Genomic DNA, 23870 nt, shown 5'->3' on the forward strand with positions numbered 1-23870 from the left:
ATTGTCAGGAATGTTTTGGTCATTTCAAAATAGTTGTATATCTGATTCATTGAATGCTAAATTTTGAACATGACAGGAGTTTGGTGTAGAGTGAGTGACATGCAGTAAATGTCATCAGCCAGATTTAAGCCCATTATGATGCAAGCTTATGGCATGCGCTCATGCCTGCTAAGCCAATCTAATAATCCAAGGTCATTTTTTCTGTGGCAGCAATAAATCGTGACTCTACCATACTGACCAAACATTCATCTATAGTTAAGCTTACTGCGGAAAGCTGGCGTAGGGAGCTGAAGCGTTCTTTCCAGGTTACAGCAGCCTTGCGGAAGGCCTCATGGCGAAGGATGAGCTGTTCAACCTCGTCTGTCTGGGCCTGGGCCTCTCCTCCCGCTGGTTCTTTGGAGGTGATCAGTGGCTCCTTGGCCTTCAGCCAGGCTTCTGCCTTCACAGTCTCTTGGGCAAACTGGAACATTTCCTGCTCTGAAGGGACAGAAAGCAAATTGCCCGTCACCATGTGCAGTGAGCACATTTTAATTCAGGAAAAATCTGTGTTCTGTGAATTTCCCGGCCAGGGTCATAGCTTGAATGTGCATATCATCCAGAAAGGGTCATGGATTCATAGAGGATTCTGCATACACATAACTGGACCCAATAGACCTGCTTTGACATGTAGCATATTCCTGAGTGAAGTATGGCTCGTCTGATACTCACTGCGTTGTAGCTTTTCCTGATGTTTGTCCCATTTTTCAGCAAGATCCTTCTGCTTAGCCAGAAGACTTTCCAACTTCTCTTTAATCTGTTGTAACAGATTGCAGTCATGACTACAACAATATATTGCTGTATCAGTCAAGTCATTGTATGGGTTTTATGTATTATTTTATGGCATGTATGTATGTATGTATGTATGTATGTATGTATGTATGTATGTGTGTATGTGTGTATGCATGTATGCATGTATGTATGTATGTATGTATGTATGTATGTATGTATGTATGTATGTATGTATGTATGTGTGTACGAGTGTATGTATGTATGTATGTATGTATGTATGTATGTGTGTGTGTATGTGTGTGTGTATGTGTGTGTGTATGTGTGTATGTGTGTGTATGTATGTATGTATGTGTGTATGTATGTATGTATGTATGTGTGTATGTGTGTATGTGTGTGTGTGTGTGTGTGTGTGTGTGTGTGTGTGTGTGTGTATGTATGTATGTATGTATGTGTTATTTAGTGCTTGTGTTGGAGTGTTAAACTGACCTCCTCAGCTGCATGATTGCCTGCAGCCAGCAGGATCTTGCCTAGATCTGCACACTGCTGGATGGTCTTGCTGCGCCCATCTATTTTGGCTTTCAGCTCCTGGTGATGCTTCACCATGACCTCCAGAGCTGACACATCTCTGAGGAAGAAGTCATCAGCCAAAAAACAATTGTTAACCAAAAAACACTATTAGGATATATTTCTATCTATAGTAAAATAATATTAGCTTTATACTTCACACACATGTTTACAGTGCTCCCCCCTGAGCGAAGATGGTTACACGGATTTCACAAGCTAATGTTTAATTTGGCAAATCAGTTTTCCCACTCTGAGGCTGCCCTTGACTGCACCACACTCAGAAGCAATCTGCATTTTCAACTACGACCCCAAATTAAATTTGAAAATCATAGCATAATAACCTATAAATGGACAACTCCAAGTTTTCCCTTTGTTTTAGTGCAAAGAGGTACAAGTTCATACTGCAAATGTTAACTTCTATTTACAGTAACTATCTATTTACAAAACATATTGTGCACAACCTGATTTCCTAAGTAAAATAAGTGCAAATAGTGCAACAATAAACAATAATAACAATAAGGTATATACTGTATAAAACAACTTGTCAAGACCTAGAAATGATTTTAAATGTACATACATTTCCACATCTGTGTAGAAATGTGAACTGAACTGACTCACTATCCGTTGTCCAAAAAAGTCTTGGAGGAACATGGTTTAATTCTGCCTGGACAGTTACAATTTGCTTTCACTGACAACAATACAGGAGAGAAATAATAGTTATTAATAATAATGTGCTTGCTGTATGGAGAGAAATTAAATAAAAATTATAATAAATAAGAGAAGGAAAAGTCAAAATGTTCAAAGACATTTCCAGAACAAACACACAGCATTTACTGAAAAGTACAAAGCAGATATAAACGTATAAAAGAGCCATTTGGATACTGCTGTGGAAAGCTGGGGAGAGCATCGATCAAGAAGACTGATTTGAGAAGATCGTAATGCACAGAAAGCCGTTCACAGACTGAGATTACATGAAAGAATCATTTACTAAAATATCAGAGACTCTATCCTCGGAAAATCACCTTTGTTAAACGCTGATCTGACGCTGATGTGAAAACGCTGCGGGATGCCGTCACTTCACGTGTCACAAAATCGATATGCGTTGTGGGAAACGTAGTTTATGGACAAAGTGGCATAGATGTTTATTTTGCTCTCACAGGCCACATAAAATGATGTGGAGGGCCAAAGCCTGCGGGCCTCAAATTTGACACCTGTGTTCTATAGCATTCAACAGCTGGTCAACCATCTCCATCCAAGTGTATGGCGAGAAAGTAATAATTTCAGTGTATAGAGATATAAGGTCCTTTCTGTACAAGAAAAGACCTATATCATCATTGTGGTAACTGTTAGTTTGTATGACATCACTATTGTAACTTTGGTTAATTTGGATAATATCACTTGAGGAGTTTGAGGCTACTTTTAGATTCTAAGCAACATTGAAAGGGAGAGTTTTTTGACAGTAATCTTGACTTCATAAATTTTTCTAATTATTATTAAACTTTTATAGGAAAGTTACCAAGCCTTGTCCTGCACATGACAAACACTTTTTGCCAGTGCTTGCCAGGATTACCCAAGAAGTAACACATTTATGCTGAAGAGGAAGCAAGACGTGCCACGACATAAACCACATAAAGACATGACTGACAGGCGCCATGTGAAATTTGGTCAAGATCATATGCCAGCCTAATTTAAATCAACTTAGTGATGAACTTGTAGCTCAACAGTTAGGCCCAAAAAAGAGCCTCTGAAAGTGGCAAACATATACAACAGATTTTTACACTGAAGAGCAAAGGTAAAGTACTGCTGCACAAGGAGATGGCTGCAGCCTTACCTGGGCTCATCCCATCTGATCTGGCCCATGATGCCCTCCATCCACATTAGGTTCTCTCGAACCACTGAGAAGAACTGCACCTTGTCCGTTACCGAAGTGACCTGGACTCGACTGGCCTCGCAAGAACTCAGCAGGTCCTTCCAGGCCTCCATCACTTCCTGCTCTTTCACCATGATGGCCTCAGCTTTCTCCCCAGCATAGATGGTCCTCAGCTGTGCAGCATTTTCCTGCAGCTGCCGTACCTGCAGCGAGATGGGATGATTTTGAGATGATGGGTTCATGGGTGTCACAGCACTATGATCAGTATCAGTATGCTCCCTGTGTTAAAGTGTTTAGTTGTTGTCATTTTTATATGCAGTGACCATTTTTTCCTTTGCAGTGACCTTCAGTGGCCACACATACATTAATATCAATACCTCAGAGGACATTATGACAAGAATCAAGAATTGTCAAGAGCTGTGACAAATGCAGTATCAAAGTTGTATGTTTAAAATTTTGAACAGTAAATGCAAAGTCAAAGGGAATTGGAATATTAACTACACATTCTACATTAACATGGCTTCAATTAAGAAACATTTAAGTTTAATTAGAGCGAATGTGTCAAAGGTATCAAAGGTGCAGTTTAACTCAAGTAACACACGAGTGTAGTCTTATGATTTAGTTACTGTGATGCTATGTGTGTGTGTCAAATGTGCTTAGAGTGAACTTGCCTGTGCGACTAACAGTTGAAGGGCGTGCTCAAAGGAGTGCATGAGTCTCTGCAGGGTGGCTGGATTGGCGATGCTGGCTTGGCACGCCCTCACCTCTGGCAGCTGTTTCATCTTTCCTGCAATCTGAGCCAAGACCTACAACACAGGACAGCATCGTCATCACGAGGACTGTAAAAATAGAAGCCACACGTAATGACCAGACTGTCAACCTGTAAGATGGCAACGAAGAACACGGTTCATAGTTCAGTTTGTATCATAGGCCGATACACCTCTTGCTTGTACCTCTTTGCAGTCGGTAAAGAATTTGTGCAGCTGGTGTGATGCTGCCAGCATCTGTCTGCGAGTCTCCATCAGTTCCAGGAGGTCAGCCCAAGACTCGTTCAGTCCGTCCTTCCACTCAGCAATGGTGGCTGCGTCCGAATGGCCACAGTCGATCATCTCATTCACCATTTTATTCACCTGCTCCATTCGCTGCAGGCCCTTGTTGTTGGTATCTGTGGCAAACTTTGTGAATGTCTCCTGAAGCACCTGGAACACACACGACCCCACACAATACCGAAAACAGGTAGACATAGCAACATGAACCTTTGTGTGATCTGTGTAATGTAATCAAATAGCCCTGCTGCTTTATACTTTAACGCCTATGTTATGTTATGTTGCCGGTCAGAAGTGTTTCCATACTTGGAAAATAATTTTAGCCACTGATGACAATAAATGTCTCAATAATCCTCTTGTTTACATATTCCTCTGTTGTAATTGTTTAATGAGTATAGGACAGTCATTTAATTATCCTATCTTGAGATAAGGCATACGTATTAAATGCGTATCTCAATCATGACCCAAGATGGACCTCACTAATTTTACACATCACATTTTGTTTACTGCTATAAGCTTTGGTAGCAGCAGAGGGCACCATGCAGGAGTGGCTGAAGGTTTTCTGTCTTTTATGTCTACCACACACTGGAAGTAACCTTCGTAGCATCATAGAGGTCAATCTTGTGTGTGTGCCCAGAGACAGAGAGTGCCCCTTTAATATCTGGTCCTGTTCTATATGAGACACTGCAATTAGTGATCATGAGACTATCAAAGTAAGCTTAGTCTTTTGTTTCATTTTCTCTAATTCTTGGAATATCTTTATTTATATTTGTATTTAATTTAAAGCATGTGCGATTTACCTATCCGTGTTTTTAGAGGTTTTTAAAAAGAATCTGGGCAATAGGTCACAAGTAGTAAAAACATAATATCCCAACATGATTAAATTATTAGTATATATATATTTTTTCTAATGTAAAATGTCTCATATACAGTAGTTATATGATCACTGGTTTATGGGGTTGGCTCATAAATCGCACGCACTGAGGCAGTTTCTGTTCATCCGAGCACTGACCGTGACATCCTCGAGGTCGTGGCCCAGCTCGGTGGAACTTGCCACCACCTCGCGCTCGGTGATCCACTTCTCTAACTGCTCCACCTCCTTGTTGAGCTGATAGAGCCAGTACTGCTGCTCCAACTTCATCTTTCTGTGCTCCACCATGTCCTTGAGAGACACATACAGCCGGTCTATGTGGGTCTGTTGCTTGGTGAGCTGCTCGCTGTTTGAAGGAGAGGGAAGACGACAGCCCATGATGAGAAAACAATGCATTCCCTGTAACTGACCCACCAGACTATTCTATGGCTAAATTTGGTACAAGCATCCTCTCTCACTGACTACTAATTAAAATGTTTTGGACATACTTAACTAATAGCTCCAATGCAGAAAAAAACAAAAAGACACATTGATCTGCCTTCCCACTTTTCCACAGAGTGAAAACCTGTTGTCTGTCTGTGCAGCTACAGTTGGTAATATGTTGTTTTTAAATAGCTGAGATCCTCATTAAATCCTTATAGGAATCTGTAAACAGAGCACTCTGTGAAAAAGAATCAAGTCTCTCTTGCACCTTTTAATGCATCTCGGAACAAGTGTCAATCATGTGTGTCATGCACAGGAGAGGACACAACTCCTCTCACACAGTTGAGGCACAGCTGAGGTGCAGGAGATGCCTATATTTTTCTACTTACTTGTAAGTTAAGTTCATTAAATAAACATTAAGCTCATTGTTTGTTTTCTGTTCATAGATTTTCTTAACTCTGCTACACGTGTGTATGGCTACAAAAGGCATCCATGGTACATCAGGGTCTGCTCCCACGAACAACGATCCATGTGTGTGTGTGTGTGTGTGTGTGTGTGTGTGTGTGTGTGTGTGGGGCGGGGGGGGGAGTCCAGTCCACACCTTTCTGGGTGTCCCAGTTCCAGTAAACGCTGGCATTGCTGGGATAGCATGCCAACTGTCTCTGCATAAGTCTCCACCGTTTGCTCCAGGGCCAGATGAGCCTTCAACAGCTGCAGAGTGCTCGTCTCATCCTGAGAAATATGGGAACACTATTAGGATATCGGTCTCATATGTACTCATATCACTTGCGAACAAAATGTCTGTAGAAATGTCAGGGTTGTACGTACCGTGCCTTTCTCTTCAGTGACCAGATGTAGCTTTTGTCCTGACAGCCAGGACTCCACCTTAGCTGCCTCAGTGTAGTACTGCTGAGCCTGCAGTGTAGCGTCCAGCATCACCGACCTCCTATCCGTCTCCAGCCGCAGCACCTCCCACAACTGACGCACATGCCCCGCCCCTTCACGCACAAATTCCACCTCGGGAGTTCGCAGCGAAGCAATAATCCCTGCACGGTCCAGAACCTCCTCCACACGTGCTCGCCGCCCTGTCAGCTCTCTCTGGAGAGTCTGAAATAGCAACCAGAGGCGGGGCTCAGGATAATTCAATTTGGTTAAAATGATAGGAAGTGTAAGAATATAGAACATGACACTCACCTGGTTCTTTTTGACATGCTGCTGTACACTTTGGAGGTTGTTCCCATAATCCTTGGAGGAGGCCAAGGGAAGCCTCTCCTGAATCCAAAGCTATAAAGAATTCGCATTCAAATTATTACATTCTGGATCGGGGTCATGTGTCGGGCTTCACTGGACATCATGGGGAAGATTACTGTGATTACTATGTGAAGTAAACGTATAAAAGAAGATAACATAACACTGCCTGCTGTACAAGAGAGTATTAAAAAGGAGACATTCTGGTTGAGGAAGGCATTTATCAAAAGCACAGGAAGCTCAGAGTGGCCACTCACTATCTCATCCTCCAGGTCTTGGGCCACTTGGTGCATCTCTTTGGAAGCCAGCAGGATGCGGCGTCTCTCCTTTAGGGGCTCAATGAGGCGGACAATGCGGGTCTCTACCGTGCCTGACTGCTCACCGCCTTCCTTGTCTCCTGCCATCAGCCCGCGCTGGGGAAGACAGACCCCCTGCAAGCTTCCCAGGTCTCCCACATCCCTGTAGTAGTCCCCAATCTGAGACTCCATAGCCTGCACCAGAGGGAACAGAAAGGTCACGTTACAGCTACATGAGGCATTGCCACACACAGCACATCAGCTATTTTCTTTCATTTCAGGGTTATGTAACGGCTTTAAGAAAAAAAGCATATGGCATTTATTAATGCCACTGAACTTCATGCGTAACAACATGCTGCAACAATATTGGCTGTGGACACACACACTGGGGATGGGGAAATTTACTTGAATCACAATGAGCTGAAGTAAACAGTATGTCAAATGCATTACCTATATCAAGGCCTATTAGAGGTGTAGTTATACAAGCATTTTTCAGAGGCAGAGTATTTGAGGTGAATATTATAATAAATATTGGAATAATCAATAGAATTGAGATTGAGAAAATGAGATTTTAACTCAGCCAGTGGAATTATTTGCAGCAACAAAGCATAAACGAATAAATCTCCGAACTGGTGACAGACCCTCAGGAGGCTTGGGACCTACTTGGAATTTCTGGAGCTGTTCATTGAAGGTGGGCAGATGGTGTGCCTGCTCCAGCTGGGGGGGCTGCTGCTCCAAGTGGGAGAGCTGGCTGTCAAGGTCCGAGTAGCTCTTTACTGCGGGCTCGGGCTTGTTGTTCTCGAAGAGCTGCCGCGCCTTGGCCTTGGTCGTGCTCTCCAGGTCGGACCAGCACTCCCTGATCTCTTCCAGCTTCTGTTGCACCACTGGCCTCAGCTCTGGCTTCTCTTGGATCAGATCCTGACCCTCCTGGAGAAAGGAAGCGGGAAGATAGGCTGGGGATGACTGAAGAGTAAATGGTAAATCACACTGTCAGAGCATCGTATGAATTCAGGTAAGATTTATCAACACAGCCACTATTTAAGTCAGTGTTTCCCTCCGTTTTTGCTCTTGGACTCATCATCATGGCTTCAAGCTCATTTCTTGGATGAGTGGCTCTTGGCTTCATACATGAACACTCCTTTTAATGTCAACTTTCGCTGAAGGGATGGTTCTTATCGGCTGAGATGACTGTTACTCATTCCGTTACCACAAATCTATGAACTGCACAATTACTATACAGAACACTGGGTTTCTATTCAATCATACAGAAAACCGAACTTGGTCACGATTTTTAGATCATGAACATTTAAGCAACTAGAGTACACACCGCTACTACAAAGTTCAGATCATTATCCAAATATATTCATAGCCCATCACTAGATAAAAATTGAGATTGGTGCATTACGTTTGAAGAAAACAACGTCAGTAGTTATCACTCGATCTTGCAATGAAATCCTTTTAAAAAATCCCCCCAGATCCCCCTCCAGATCCTACTCAACACCATTCTACAAAGCGAATCAACCAACAGACATGAAAAACATGTCCTCCAACACCATAGGTGCTAGTGCCTTTTAAAATCCCCAACAGGATCCACTAGTGACTAGCGCATCACTCTATACTCAAATATGAACATGGCTACATCTGCAAACTGTTGAAATAAAATGTCAAGCATCCTGTTTTCTGGGGATGCGTTGAGTAGTTTGGGACGAACACAGCTCGGTGCCAAAGCTGAAGCCCCCTGCTTGTGAAGAGGCAGGTGTATAGAGCAAAGTTTGGCCTAAGGCTGACCTAAAAATCATGCATGGTGAGTCTAACAAACCCCTGTTCTGTCCTTTGCCTGCGCACTTCTTCCCACCCCTAAATCTTGGGTTTTGCCCATAACGTGATGTGTATGAGATGATGCAGAGAGATCAAAGCCTGTGGCATTTTCCTTTGTGTCGAAGAAACTCTTTCCAGTTCCTTGAAATAGAACATTACCAGTCCCCTCCCATACACGGACTCACGGGAGTGAGACGTGTTTTCTTTGTATGACCTGCTCTCCTACTGCCTCACGAGGTCCATTTACATCGCAAACATGTGTAAAAACATCTGATAATATGGCCGTTTCTGTCAAGACACCTTTATCAAATTGTCATCCTTAATATGATAGAGGATGTTGTATCCATTATTTACTCTAGCTTGTATTGGTAATTATCAGGCATATGACAGATTTTTTCCCTAAAATCCTGCTGCTCTCCATTATCTTGCACAGAGAGCTGGACCTATCCTGTGGCTTTCATAATGCAGTGCTGCATTCCTCCTCTTGGCACAGGCTCTAACTGCTGCTAGCGCTCACTCTCTCACATCCCTCTCTCGCTCCTATCTTTCTTCAGCCTCCCTCTCCCTCTCATAATGCAGAGCCAGCAGAAAGCAGGTCTCTCTCTCCCTCCCTCGCTCTCTGTCTCTTGGCTTTACTGACACACACACAGAGGGAGAAGAAATCAGAGAGGGGGAGGAGAACGACAGAGTAAAGAAAAAAGGCAAAGGAATCAAAGGTTTATGGAACAGAAATCAGGCTGCGGGTGTACTGTGCTGTGCTGTGCTGTGCTGTGCTAGAGCATGGGCACAGTTGGATCCAAAGGGCATTTGTGAAGGGAATATTCTGGGTAGTCACTGCTGACACAGTGCAATATTTTAATGGCTACCTCATATGAATCACGCGATTATGGTACGAGTGGCCAAATTCTGCAGGATTTCTGGTAATGCTGATACAGCCTAGTTAAATAGTGGGAGAGAAAATGGCTTGTTTTACACACAATGTACTTTATACTGGAATGGCCAATCTCAAAAAAAGATCTGTAGATATCCACAGTACATGAAATTGATATACTGCTACTAAAGCATTTACAGTTTTATTGCAACTAATATCACAAATAATCAGGAGCATATTTTACCTACATCTGTAATTTATTGTTTCTCATTATCCCTTATAAGTAGGCCTTTCGCTGGCCTACCTGAGTGAATCAAAACTAAAGATGGGATCTAATATTTCTGTTGCGTGTGACAATGTTACTTTTCTTGTAATTTGTTACAGCCTTATTTATTTTGTCAACATTTGAATATTTTTTCTGACTTCGTGTTGTACTTCACTCATACAGATCAACGTCAATACAATCATTTGATGTCACACAGTGAGAATGGCAGACCAAAATCTTCATCGGCTCTGTCAGACGGTACTTTGATACGTGTCATTATATAAATAAACAAATATATGATGGTGAATAGTAGCACTGACACAGGACACAAGTTCTAGACATGGGTCATAGCAACCCTGTGAGAGTTTTGGTCTTTGGTCACAAGAAAGCTAATTTGGCTCTAAGGGAATGATTTGTAATGTGCTATAGTTACACAGATTTCATCTTGATTGCCTAAAAGCTAGACAGATAAAGTGGTACTGGACCAATGGACAGGAAAGAAATTCTAATCATAAACCATCCTAAAATGCGTGGAAAGAGTTGCAAATGATGGTTCCTTGAAGATTTGAGAAGCCATGGATAAAGGCTAACTCCTGAGACAATCGGAGTACAAAAGCACTCATCCTTCACCTTGATACCGAACAATTGTGCACCTCTGGTACTGAGCTCCCTCCTGTACTGAAGCTTCACCCATGACTGTGTCCCTGCCATGCCTTCAAAGCTACCATAGAATTTGCAAAACGACATGATGATTGATGTCATCGCAAACAACACACATGGTAGAGTCTACTGACACATGGAGGCACAGAACCTGGATGGAAGGTCCAGTGCTCTAATCAGTAGTATCATCAACATAGTTATTATAGCACACGCCTTGCGGAACACCACAATTAATTTCAGATCTCTCAGGAGTGATCATTTAATGCAACCTACAATTTCCTGCTATAGAGGAAACCACAGTTCCTGACAGGCCAACATATTCCTGTTATCTGTCCAAAAGGCCGAATAACCATCTCTTTAATCTCCTGCCATCCAGTAGGTCATATATATCTTCACTTTCACATGCATCTTCAGAAGAGCTTCAATCCCAAGCCCATCACTCATCAAGTGACAAATGCTCCTCATTGTAACCCCTGCCACTCTAACCACCATCTCATCTCTTCGCTCCTTATTTACTACTATAACTATGTATTCTCATATTTAATATTACTGGTACCTAAACCGTTTTTATTCATCTTTCAACATTTTTTATGCCAAAATCCATTAACTAGGACAATTCTGAATTTCTTGAATGGACAGAGATGTCGATGTTCACAAATGGACCACAGAGGGGAATCCCACATTCTTCTTCCATTGTGGTCTAATTTGCAATTACAGTGTCTCCCTATCTGAGGTCAAACACCACAAGCAGCACTGACTTCAGACTGATGAGTGCAGTTGAAAGTGAAATATGCAGGAGTTGAATGCTTGTAAAAATGTAATGACTATATGCCACCTTGCTAATTATTGTTTTGGTTGTAATGCGTTATGTTTATGCCTTAACAGTGGTCTGTGTTTTATTGTGGTTAGTGGTCATCTGTTAACTTGTCTAAACTTGTGGCCGATATCTATGGGATGACAAAACAACCGTTCCACAATGTATACTTACAGCTTGCGAACAAATCTTTCGACAGTTTTCAGTAAACCCATTATACTAACGTCAGGAATTCTTTTTGAAAATGCCTAATTACCTTTTGCTTTAAATACTCAATTCAATTAAAATATCAATTCAATACAACCATGTCAAGATGAAGATATGAATGAAATGCAAAAGGAAAAATAAAGGAAACCACAGACAAATGCAGTGAGCAACATTAGTGACATATACAGTGAGCTGGCATGATGGCTCTAACATGAGAACTGAAATAATCTGGAGCATTTTTGTGTTTGTGTTGCTGCAGTAAAGAGTCATATAATTTCATATAAATTACAATCAGATTTTAGTATAAACTGCCCATCTGAATCTGCAATTTGTTGGCTGCTGCATTGCACAGTTTGTTCTGTCATAAGAGAATCACCCTGATATGACGACATTCAAATGTATCCAGCACCACTAACCAGAGCCCAGTTAAACCTTAAAGGGGACATACATTATCACACTGATTTCTGTGCTCTCCATTTAGTTAAGGTCTATATCATGAAATATTCAAAGCTTTAATGCATAAAAAGCACAATGATACACTTCTGCCTCCCTCTATTAAGCACCACTGTGCACATACCATCAGGGAAGAAGCCATCACCATGGCTACCATGGACCAGTTTGATCGCTCTGCCACCACCCCTACATTGTTGACACTTCCCAAAAAATAAACATGCCAAAGTTGTGTTGCGACTGCAAAACTGAGGTGGATAAGGCTGAGCCAAACCCAAAATATGATTCTATGTATTTTGTTGTGGCTACTCTTACATTATATAAATTAAAAGGTAAAATAAAAATGATAACATCCATGGAAATGTCCAAGCTGATCACTTCTGTTGTATAACAGATACACCAGTGTGTGTGTGTGTGTGTGTGTGTGTGTGTGTGTATGGTGATGTATTATTAAACTATGACCATTTGATTGTAAAAACCTGTGTTATGTTAAGTCCCATGTTGTGTGTGCAGTGAAAGCGTTGGTGAGAAAGGTCATTACATGCACTTTCTCTTGAAGGCCTCCTCTGTTGTGATTGGCCATCTGTGTCTGTGGCACACAGACAGCCAAACATGGATACTGGCCAAATACTTGCTAGCTTGAGGCTTGGTGTGTCTACGTTACATGTTGCCACCAACATCTAACTGAAGTAAAGCTGTAAATAAGTTTAATAAAGGACAGTGCAGAACACATGGTGTTTGTGTTACTCAATGCAGAATCCGCAATAATCCAAATAACTAGATCTCTTGTTGCAGGATATCAAATTTGTGTGACCTTTAATTTGATATCAAACACACACATAAACAGCCAGCTGATAATTGCAGATCTCAAGTATATAAACCGTATCTCTACTGTACTAAGACACTTTAATTATTGTTGTTAAAACAGTGGATCTTTTCAATAGAAAAGCTAAAACACAAGTCCTTGTTTGATGTTACAAATGTATAGTGAAGCCAAATAGCCTAATTAATACCTCAGAGGGTTTTGGAGCAATACAAATATTCAAGGGAAGGTTTGATGGTTCCTATAACAAACAATGTATGGATATGATTATATTATTTTACAATATTTAAATTATTAAAGTAAATTATTAAATCCCAAAGTAACATTAATATTACTACTATAGTCTGTTTGGAGTTGTCAAAGAAAAGAAACCCAAAGGAAATGCTGAAGACTGGTGCAACTATGCTCAGAATCTAAATTCTAAATAATTTGATGGTAGTTTTTCTTGACGGTACAAATCAACAAACAAGATTTAAAAGCAACAGTATGAGACTAAGAATCATAATATATGTCGTTCATGTACAGGAAATTGATTTAACTAAATGCTAACACATCAAGTTATGTTTCACAGTTAAATAATGCTGCACTCCATCACTGCATAGTTATTTACATTTCTATTTACAAGCTTAAATATTATGATGGAAGAATCACCACAAGTCTATTTTCAACTGAGTCAGAATTTCCCAGGAAGAAACAAAGTTGGGCGGCTCATGCTACACCCACAGATCCTGCCGCCCTCCTCTGTGCAGGTACTCTGACAGACCAGTAGGACTCGCTGGAGAAACGAGGACCAGGTCCACATGCTGGCTTGCCACCCATGGACAATGCCAACTGTGTCTATTGGAGGGCACAAACAAGCAGACCTAAGTTTCTCCCCCATGTGCCCGTCTGGGTTTGTGGCATTCCTAAAGCTAGATAGATATTCAAATACTATGCTCAGTATGCTACATCAGCAGCACTACATGTAATTTAAAGCGTTATTACACACTGAATAACGCAGGGTTGAATTGAGCAAAATACTCTAAGATGGTTGAAAGATGTTTTTACCTCTGGTGCTATTGTAAATCGTACTGAGCAAAAAGCAGACAACTCACTATGAGGATGATGTGGTTCATATTTCTTGTTACAAAAACGTGCTGAGCCTATTTATCTAATTGTATCTCATCTATGGGCTCCAGCTAAACAGGCTTGGTGTTTGTTTGTGTGTTTACAATGCATTTGACCCCTGAGCCACTGGTATGGCTTGGCACAAGGTCAGCTGTGAGTCCTCATAGTGTAACAGAGAAGCACCCAGAGATCTTCCACATACATGAGCCTAGACTAGAGCTTCATGGGCTGGACGAGTAGGGAGAGAGAACAGAGCTAAGGGGCCGAGGTGGGAACCCTTCCAAAAGGACGGCGAGTTCTCCGATCACAGTAGGACGCAGCGTCATCTTTTCTCTGTGTCTCTCAGGTAACGACACAGACACCAATAGGGACAGATATAGTGTTGTAAAGCACGGCTAGGGAAAGCAAGGGGTCCCTGTATGAGTCTTTACAGGGCCAACTAGATGAGAACTTTAAGAAATCCTACTGGTCGGCACAGGAGAGACAACCTCTGTGGCAGCCATCTTCTGCACTCAGTGTCAATCCTTCTGGTTTATTTATCTGGTATTTGGCATGAAAGGTTATATAAATATGCTGATGATTTAGCAGCAAAGCAGTATCCTGTTTCAGTCCGTTTTCGTTTCAAGCTGAGATGTCATTCTCGGTAGAGGGCTTCTATGTCTCTCTTAGTTAGACGTACATTAAGCAGAACATGACAGCATACTTTTCAGTTCTTGAAAATATGAGGAATAATACCGTTGTATTAGAAACACAAGACATTAACACGGCACTGGTGGGTCTGAGGGCAGGGCCATGTAGGTCATAGTTACACCTTTACCAAACAAAGACTACTGAACTAACTGGACACATAATAATACACAATTTCTTAAAAAAAAAAAAAAATCCAATCTGCCATTTACTATCTAGCTGCCAAGTCCAATCACTGTAACACAGAGAAATCATTCTTGTTTGATTGCATTAAGAAATGTCGGAAAATAAAAGATCAGTAAATATGCCTGCTCATGTATCCTCTACATTGTTTGTTATAAATCATTACACTGGTGGACCGTGTTGAGCCATTGTAAATCATGTGGGCCCTTGTACTCCCATCTCACTGTTGTCGAACCCCTGTTGAATGATTATCTGAGCAAACCTGTATTTTCAAGTGGCATTAATAATCACATCTAAATCACCACATGCAGCAATGCTGTTTTATTTTCCCATATACAAGTTCTAATGGTGGTCTCTGTAAAAATGTTTATGATGTCCTAAGTAAAATCATTAATCCCAGGTGTTTCCAACATTTACTGCTCACCTGGCAGTGTTTGTGCATTCCAACACTACAGTTTACTTTGCACTACAAACAGTTTGAAAACACTATGACTATGAATTATTATATTAAACTCTTAATTTTTGTCAGTGCAGGCTGAACAGAGAACAAGACATGGTTATATATGTGTAAAACATATTTTGTGAATAATTATGGTTTATTAATCGTAATGATACTAAAAGCACAAACCTATCTGGATACATAGAAAATCCTCTTTCACCTGTTTTGCTTGGTGACTGAGGTAAATCTACGTGGCTGATGGCTCAGTAGGAGGGTCTAGACTAGCATGATAAACCTTGAAATGCATTTCACACATGGACAAGCAAGATGGCTAATGAGGATTTCCTCATTAGGTAATATCCAGTTGGAGGACTTGTCTTCAAGGGCTGTGATTATAATTAGTTACATTGCTATCTAATGAATTTTTAATCATATAAACTACAAAAATAACGTGTAAAAATCTATACAGAGAAGTGAAATGAATTTCTTAAATGTGTTCAACAGGAAATTAATAATTCAAGCACAGGAAATATCAGGAAAACTTGTGAGGATATTATCAGACACTGTAAAGACATTTAAGGAAGGTCAAGGCTAAGATCATTTCAATCTATCTATTTAAATATGGCCACGTAAAACTAAGAATGGTTTTAGTCATATGTTTTTTCAACAAATGAGTAATTGGCATATGAAGGATCAATACCAGTCATTTATGAGACTCTCATACAAGTAACAAATTGAGTCTCAATTAAAGAGAAACATCAAAGTGATCATGCAAAACCCCCAATGCAGCTTTTGATCAATTTAGTACATTGCATCACTAACTACTCATTGATGTGCCTTCATTAACCGAATGTGAAAATAACAATTCAAATATGAATAGCGATACAGGATTTATACTGTGTGACTGCAGCTGAACAACTGCTTCTCCCTGACATTTTGCTAGTGTTCACATGAGGCTGGAGGCCTGAATTTAAAGGAGCACTTCCTGACTAAATCAGGACATATATCTTACGGAAGCATCAAGATGAATTAAATAAAAACAAATGACAGCAATTCAGTCAAATGTAAAATCATACACCTATGTGAAATGTCGACATCAAATTCATTTACATGTTTCCCTCCTCCAAATTCACATGTGTGACTAACTTGACCCTCCTTTTTTTGAACCAGAGCAGCCAACCTGTTCTGAGTCAAAACACACCAAATGCAATGTGCCACAAGCCAAAATGGAGCCTCATTAACTGATTTACATGTGAGGAGCCCACCTGAGCTTCACTGAGTCAGAGGACATGAGAACATTCTCTGTGGCTGGGCTGTCAAGGCAGTGAAGCATGATGGGAACACAGGGATAAAATAGGTCTTGGAATATCTATATGAGGCAAATTCATCTTACAGCAGTTTTGTGATCCCATCAGTAACAGCAGACAGCAGTATGGTTTATGAGTGTGTAACCTCTGTATGTTTAGCCTATTTAATTCTACAAAGGTGCTACTTGCCCTCTGCTGCATATAATGTAGTTTTCTCTGTATCCTCCATTTGTGAGCAGTGCTGTAACCTTTCAGCTTAGAAACCAAAGAAGCACAACACCTGTGATCGTGAAAACAACACAGCCACTTTCACAATCATAACCTTGAGAATGTAAGTCAGGATGTCCCCAAGCCAAGTGATGAAATGAGTGATGACATCTTCCACACATTCACCTATCCCAGCCTACTGCCACCACACCCACTCTGCACACTGTTTCTCAGTCACATGCTCTCTCTGGCATAGTACCATCCCATCCGACTCACCTGCTGTGCCTATCTGACCTCCCCATCCACCCCTTCCTCATCCCATCCTCCACTCACCTGCTCGATCTTGGCCAGCCATTCCTTATTGCGGGCCAGTTCTGCCATAAAGGCCTGGTGCTTCAGCCACTTCCTGTGTAGCTTTTGAGCCTCATCCCGCGCCGTGTCTCGGGCCATAAGCATCTTCTCTTCCACCCGCTGTCCCAATCACTCAGCTAGGGGAGACAAAAATAGCCACCATCAGGAGCCCAACGCTCAAGCCAGCCCCTCTCCCCCCCTTTCCCACAGGACGTCCTGCCTGCCTTCTCAATGCAAGAGCCACCGGCTCTGCTCTGCAGGGGCCTGGGTACCTGTGCTGTCACCACCCACCCCAACCCCCACCAGCCACCCTTTTCTGGAGGAAAAAAATCAAGATAAGCACCTCAGCAGCAATGGTAGCAATGGAAGCACTCAAGCCCTTCCTTTGGGTCGCCCCTGGGTCCTCATGCCCTACCACTTCATGGCTCTTGCGGTCCTGATGCTGCAGTGCCTGCTAGCCAGTCTCAGAGAAGGCAAAAACAACCAGTGAAATTGAGGAAATGCGCCAGTGACAACACTGGTAAAGAATGACACACACATCCAAGATTCCTGTGGGTTGTTGGTTATCTTCTGCCTCTGAAGCTCGATTACAATCCAGCCATCATGGAAGGTGTAGATGTAGCATAGCCACAGAAGAACCTTTCAGCCAGAGCAAAGCTGACCATCCAGAACTTGCCAGTCCCGGTCAATCTGTAGTCCTGTCTAATGATGCTGTAGACAGAAGGAGGAGGAAGAGTTGGAGTGGGAGGAGCAGGGTGAATGGGATGCAGAGGCAGTGCAGAGGAGGCCAGATAACACGAGCTATCCGCTCTTGAAAAGCATCATTCCCACCGCTGCAAAGATGCACACGCAGGCTGGTGTGAGGCGGTACACTAGATTCTCTCCTCAGTTCCCCTTCCTCGTGTCCCTGAACAGCTCAGCCACGGTTGGTGCATGCTGCTGCAGTCCTTGCCTCTCAGCTACGCTCCTGTGTGTATGTGTGCTTGCGTGAGTGTGTGTGTGTGTGTGTGTGTGTGTGTGTGAGTGTGTGAGTGTGTGTGCAATCACAATCAGCACTGCAGTGCCGGAGCAGAGAGAGAGAGAGAGGGAAAGGGAGAGGGAGAGGGAGAGGGAGAGAGCGCGAGAGAGAGCAAGAAGGAGGGGAAAAAGGGGGAGACAGCAAAAGAGGGGAGAGAGAAAAAGACAGGGAGAGGAAATGCAGAAGGGGGGTGGCAAGAGCAAGAGAGAAGGGGAGAGCGATTCAAAAGAGGGAAAAGGTGGTATTGGTGGGGAGGTATTTAAACAGAGAAAGGAAGAGAGAACCTGCGTCATCCCTCAGTGTCACCAGGGACATTTCTCTGCACTAGAAATGACTGCACTCAGAGCGGGAGCAGGATTTAGGGAGGGGGGGAGGTGTCGTTTTAAAACAGCTGAATGAGAGGGAAGCGAGACGCATGCACACATGGCTCACAGTGCAGCTGACTGATTTGGATCACTGTTCACTCTGCCTTTAAAAGATGGCCTGCGTGTCATTCTCCTGCAGCAGATATTCAGGAGGTGGACACGTGTGACCATGTGCAGTGTGTATTACTGCTTCCTCTCAACTGAATCATACATAAAAGGCAATTCTATGCCTTCAGAAAATTTCCCTTGTAACCAGTGCTAATGTTATGTCTGCATTTGTGCTGCAGACACTCAAACATATATATATATATATATATATATATATATATATATATATATATATATATATTTTAGATTAGATCCAAAATGAATCAATGCTTTTATTCCTTCCAATGCTGGAGTTGATTTGATAATTTTTCTGTTAATGTCAAATTAAAATATATCTTATTCTACATTTCTAAAATGAACATACCTCATGATTTACAATTATAATCTTTTTCATAACAATACACAACAGCATAATGTTAGCAAAACACACATGCTAACTTACTCAAATCTGAATTTCATATTTTTCAATACTATAACATTTACATATTCTACACTCACATGTCTGATTGAAGATTTTGGCTTTGATAGGATAGGTTGCCTCTGTTCATTACTGATGTACACAAACAGAAACAGAAACAGAAACACACTCAGTTAGTTGGAGTTATTGTCTTGTGTTGTCTAACTGTGTTGGAGAGAGTAAGCACACATTCCAATGCAGTGATTTACATTCTGGTTACATTTTCAGGTGACGCTTTCTTTACATTTCCAGATTGCAACTTTAACAGATGCGGTGCGCAAAAGTCTTATTTAGGTCTTCAAAACCAGATGCTAAAACTGGTAAGGCTCATGTTATAATCTAAACTCTACTCAGTTTGGATGAAATCTATCCACAAAGGGACGGTGAGAAAAGGCTATGCAACTTTGACTAAAATAACCATGAGATTTATTTGACAATTACAGTATCCTTTACATTTACACTACCCTATTTGGCCTTTTCGTGCATACTAGAACTACAACTGTCTGTAGCATTCAACACACATGCTTTCACTGTTAACATATCACATCCATATCACTGCACCTGTCTAACATGCATCAGAGATGATTAAAAACTACACCAGCAAGATAGTCAGGTATTTTCTCATGGGCATATGCTCAGACCCAGCTAATGCTTAACTAGGGCCAACACAGCTTTGACATGACTAGAAATTGTGTTAAGCTAGCTACCCCAGCTACTTCAGATGCATTTGAACATTTGAACGCAAATATTGAAGCAGCCGTACGTCAGTTGGGACCACATGCTTGTCTTTAAATAACGGCCATCTTCAAAATACAAGCCCTATACGTGGACTCACTGGCACAATATCTATTACTTCGGCATACATCTAGATCTGTAGTATGCAGGTACGCACATGCAGACTGAAATTGAAAAACATAAACATGTGTCTGATCCTCTCTCTGCGTCCGTGTAATGGTGATTTTTTTAAGCATAAATCTAAGCTACACCGTCAAATAGGAAGAGGCTATTTTGTACTGAAATACCTACGTGTCAAGAAAGTATTGCTCAAATAGTTGAATGGTAGGGACTAGCCCTAACTAAGGGTTTATCTACACTCAATCCAATATAATCTAATATATCACTCTTCCTTTAAATCCTCAGAGCATTGTTGATTCAACTCATTTGTAATAGTGTTTACTGCTCTCCCCCTCTTCACCTAACCCTAACACCTCCCGTCAAACTGGGACTGAGTTGAGTGGCTTCTGCAGGTTCAAATGGGCCCTACCCTTCTTCAATGTTTCATCTATTGAAACTCCTCCATTTCAACTATGACCACAAAATGTCAACCATCGGCTTTATAAAGGTGCAGTGATGTTGTATTGGGTCGTGCAGGTGTATCTAATAAAGTGATCACTGAGTGTATATCTACGTCAGGGAATAATTGGGGATAATATATTTAACGGAAAACCGATGCATAGCTGCTGAGATATTTTGCTCAGGACCAACATGACATCAAAATCTGGGAGTCAAACATATAAAGTGCTGTTCCTCCAACGGCCATCTAGGCCCTGTGTTTTTAAAAACATTTTTTTTACAGTCAAAGACTCAATAACAATTCTTCAAATAGCCACTGTTATTCAACTTCAGTCTTGAAGTGTTAAATCAACTAAAACCTGGAACTGTGTGATCTCAGTGATGAAGAGAACCAACAGGATAGTGACTCTGGGCTGCTAAACCAGTTTTCCAGTTTCTCTCTCTGTATAATGCAAACTCACAATGAACCATAAGCTTGTGAGACAAGTTTTTGTGGAAATAGAACTATTCGATGTGGATTAAAGTTATCAGTCTGGTTATAAAGGGCTATACAGAACTTAGCAAGAAGCTAAAGGGGCAACAGAAGAATGATAAACCTCTACAGATTTATTAAACATCAACATTCTATTGAAAAATGTACTGGTCATAATAATTAGGCCTTAACAGCTCAAATGTGTTGCGTCCACTCGGGCCGGAGCATTAAAACACTGTGGTTTTGATTGAAAACAGGCTGCAGTTAATTGAAAGCCAGAATTCTTTGAAATCATTGGCATTGATCAAACTCTGTCAACCCCCAGATATATGATGGCCATTTTGTTCTGTAGGATAACAGAAACCTTCTTTAATTACCCTTTAAATTGGCAGCTGGCTGTAGAATACTGTGGTATCAACAAAAAGAATTTCATCAAATAAAACTCAAAATGTATCCATTTATTCTGATTGTCTTGTAAATGTACAGTTCAACTCAAATTCAACTTTATCATGAGCTGCCATTTACTTGTGTTGTGATTCCTACTTGTTCTGATCACATAAACAATCCATTCCAGTTGACTTTATCTACCATTGGACTGTGGCAGCTGGAGTTCAAACCAGAACCTTTGTGCTGTGAGGTGACAGTATGAATGGTTTTCGGTATCATGTTGTGTCTGAACACTTCTGTGCTATTTACACAGCAGCAATTCTGCATTTTTGCATGCACTTTCTATAATCCTCAAATCCACCTCGAGGCAGACATAAATTACTTCGTGATCTTCGTTAGCTTTTAGCCCTTTCTTACTTGTTCTGCATAAATGGACAAGCACCTGCCTGCATGTAAACTGTGACACCATTTCAGGGTTTTTTCACGTTCTATGTGGATGAAAGTAGAATTAGCATAGTTGTCATGTTGGTATGCGGCTAACTCACACCACCTACAGGAGACAATGAGCCATTCACTGCACCCACAGGCCACACACACTGGTTAAGGGTTTTTCAAAGAATTCTCGCTTGGGACACCATTTTTATGGCATCAAATCCTCATGAACCAGCAGTTGGAGTTGTCGCACTGCCATGTAGGCTTGATTAGAATTCTATCATTTTCTTTTCCAACAGAACAAGCACTTTCAAATGGATATTAACAATGTTTACATGAATAATGTATGATGTACTCTGTATGATGTGACATGAATATAATGAAATGAATAATGTATACATGAAAATATATCAAATAAATCAACACAGGTTCTTCTGATAGGCTGAAGAGGTCACAGAGGGGATTTGGAGTAATTTTCTCATTGCCTTAGATCAGTGATTTAGAACTGGAATGGGTCCCTGGTTACTCTGTTGTGGATGCCAACTGATCCCAAATAGTTAAATCCAGTTAACAGTCAAGTCCCTGGTGGAGTAATAAATGATTTTGAATTTTTTTGGGGTGAACTGGTATCACACAGGAAATCCTCTTTAGTGTGTGAGCTACATGGTTCTTTTGTAATACGAATAATAAGTAATGAATCAATTATTCTGAGTTTTATGAGGTTTGACGGAAGTAGCAGAGATCATTAATACTGTTTGTGTTCCATATGTAAGTAATACACCATTAAAATGACAACATTTCCCAGTTTAACTGTAGAAAATGTTAAAATCAACAATTAAATTACACAACAATCTCTACTGCTGCCATCATCGCTTTTCCAAAAACTGTGCTTCACCATTGCATCTATGTGTCTGATTGACTGATCTTAAAAGAGGCAGATGGAGGGAAGTACTATTATGCTGGATTTGCACAAAGCATCACACACAGCGGGTGATGGGATATTGATTGATAAATTAGAGGCTATTGGGTTTACGAGATTAGTTTTGAGGAGGGTCCACGTACATATATCAGGGAGGTCAATGAAAGTCATGGATGTGAAGGGCCTGGGTTCACATATTTTGACTATATAAATGTGAAAGGAGTGAAAGGAAGCTTATTAACCTGTTAGTTCTGTCTTTCTTGATATGCTGTATATCTGATTTTTTATAAACATGAAAAAAATGTCAAATCAGTCAAAAACATCCTAACAAAAAGCTTTCTGATGAACTAATAAAGGACAACTGGACTCCTGATGTTGCCAACGCTGATACATAAACATAAATTACAACTAGCACTAACACCCTTTCACAATTCAATGGCATTTCATTTTACTTTTATACATTTATATAAATAGAGACAAATACATATCGTTCCCTCTCAGTTGAAAAGCCTTGATGTGAAGAATATTTTTTACACTGCTATTTAAAAGATATGCTTCATCTTCCAACAGGATGAAACACATTGATTTCCGTGACCTTATGACCTTTTCAAATGAGTGAATCTCCTGACCATTCACTTATACAGATATAAAATGTGCTAAGCTCGTTCATGTCTCCTGCCTGGTGATTTAAACGACCTCGTGACCCGTTCACCAGCACTATCATCAAGCCAAAATGTGTCTACACTTATACAGCTATTCTGACGTCTGGCACAATGTCACAATGATTGTGACAGTAACTGAACAATCAGTCTTAGCTTTGAGGTCGGAATTCAATATTGTGTGTCTTTTCGTGATTTTCAATATACCAATATGCCTGTTTATGTCATATAATATCATATAATATATGTCAAACATGCAAGCGCAGCATGTTTACCAGTCTGGCAGTGCTGACTTGTTAATGGCTGTTAATCAAATGCTTTGTGCATTTCTGCTGTCCAGCTTCCTGCCTCTACCACAATCGTCAGCGGCATGACGTTTTACAAATCCAATGTAAAATGCAAGCAGTAAAAAGGGCTATTTTTTTCCAACCATCTTATTGTATATTGATAGTAATTATTGTAAAATTCCAGTGATGTGAGATATA

General features: G+C 41.0%; 1 protein-coding gene across 2 annotated transcripts in view; it reads right to left on the minus strand.

The window, feature by feature from the left end:
* Positions 1-23870, minus strand: part of sptbn4a (spectrin, beta, non-erythrocytic 4a) — a 51762-nt gene that overhangs the window by 7755 nt on the left and 20137 nt on the right. Inside the window, exons 1-14 of one of the 2 annotated variants that reach the window (XM_076161463.1) lie at positions 17619-17976; positions 17258-17412; positions 7750-8013; positions 7048-7281; positions 6737-6826; positions 6371-6649; positions 6144-6274; positions 5261-5465; positions 4156-4401; positions 3874-4008; positions 3164-3405; positions 1255-1393; positions 709-793; positions 266-477 (exon numbers count right to left, since the gene is read on the minus strand). In XM_076161463.1, the coding sequence (XP_076017578.1) occupies positions 266-477; positions 709-793; positions 1255-1393; positions 3164-3405; positions 3874-4008; positions 4156-4401; positions 5261-5465; positions 6144-6274; positions 6371-6649; positions 6737-6826; positions 7048-7281; positions 7750-8013; positions 17258-17380 (2385 nt within the window). In that variant the 5' untranslated portion in view covers positions 17381-17412; positions 17619-17976. Of the gene's footprint in view, positions 1-265; positions 478-708; positions 794-1254; positions 1394-3163; positions 3406-3873; positions 4009-4155; positions 4402-5260; positions 5466-6143; positions 6275-6370; positions 6650-6736; positions 6827-7047; positions 7282-7749; positions 8014-17257; positions 17413-17618; positions 17977-23870 lie in introns of those variants that run through there. The other variant, XM_076161462.1, reaches the window with a different exon arrangement.

The sequence above is a fragment of the Genypterus blacodes genome, unplaced genomic scaffold (assembly GCF_046128005.1).
Source record: "Genypterus blacodes isolate CSIRO-AG114 ecotype Tasmania unplaced genomic scaffold, CSIRO-AGI_Gbla_v1 ptg000111l_1, whole genome shotgun sequence".
NCBI classification, from domain to species: Eukaryota; Metazoa; Chordata; class Actinopteri; order Ophidiiformes; family Ophidiidae; genus Genypterus; species Genypterus blacodes.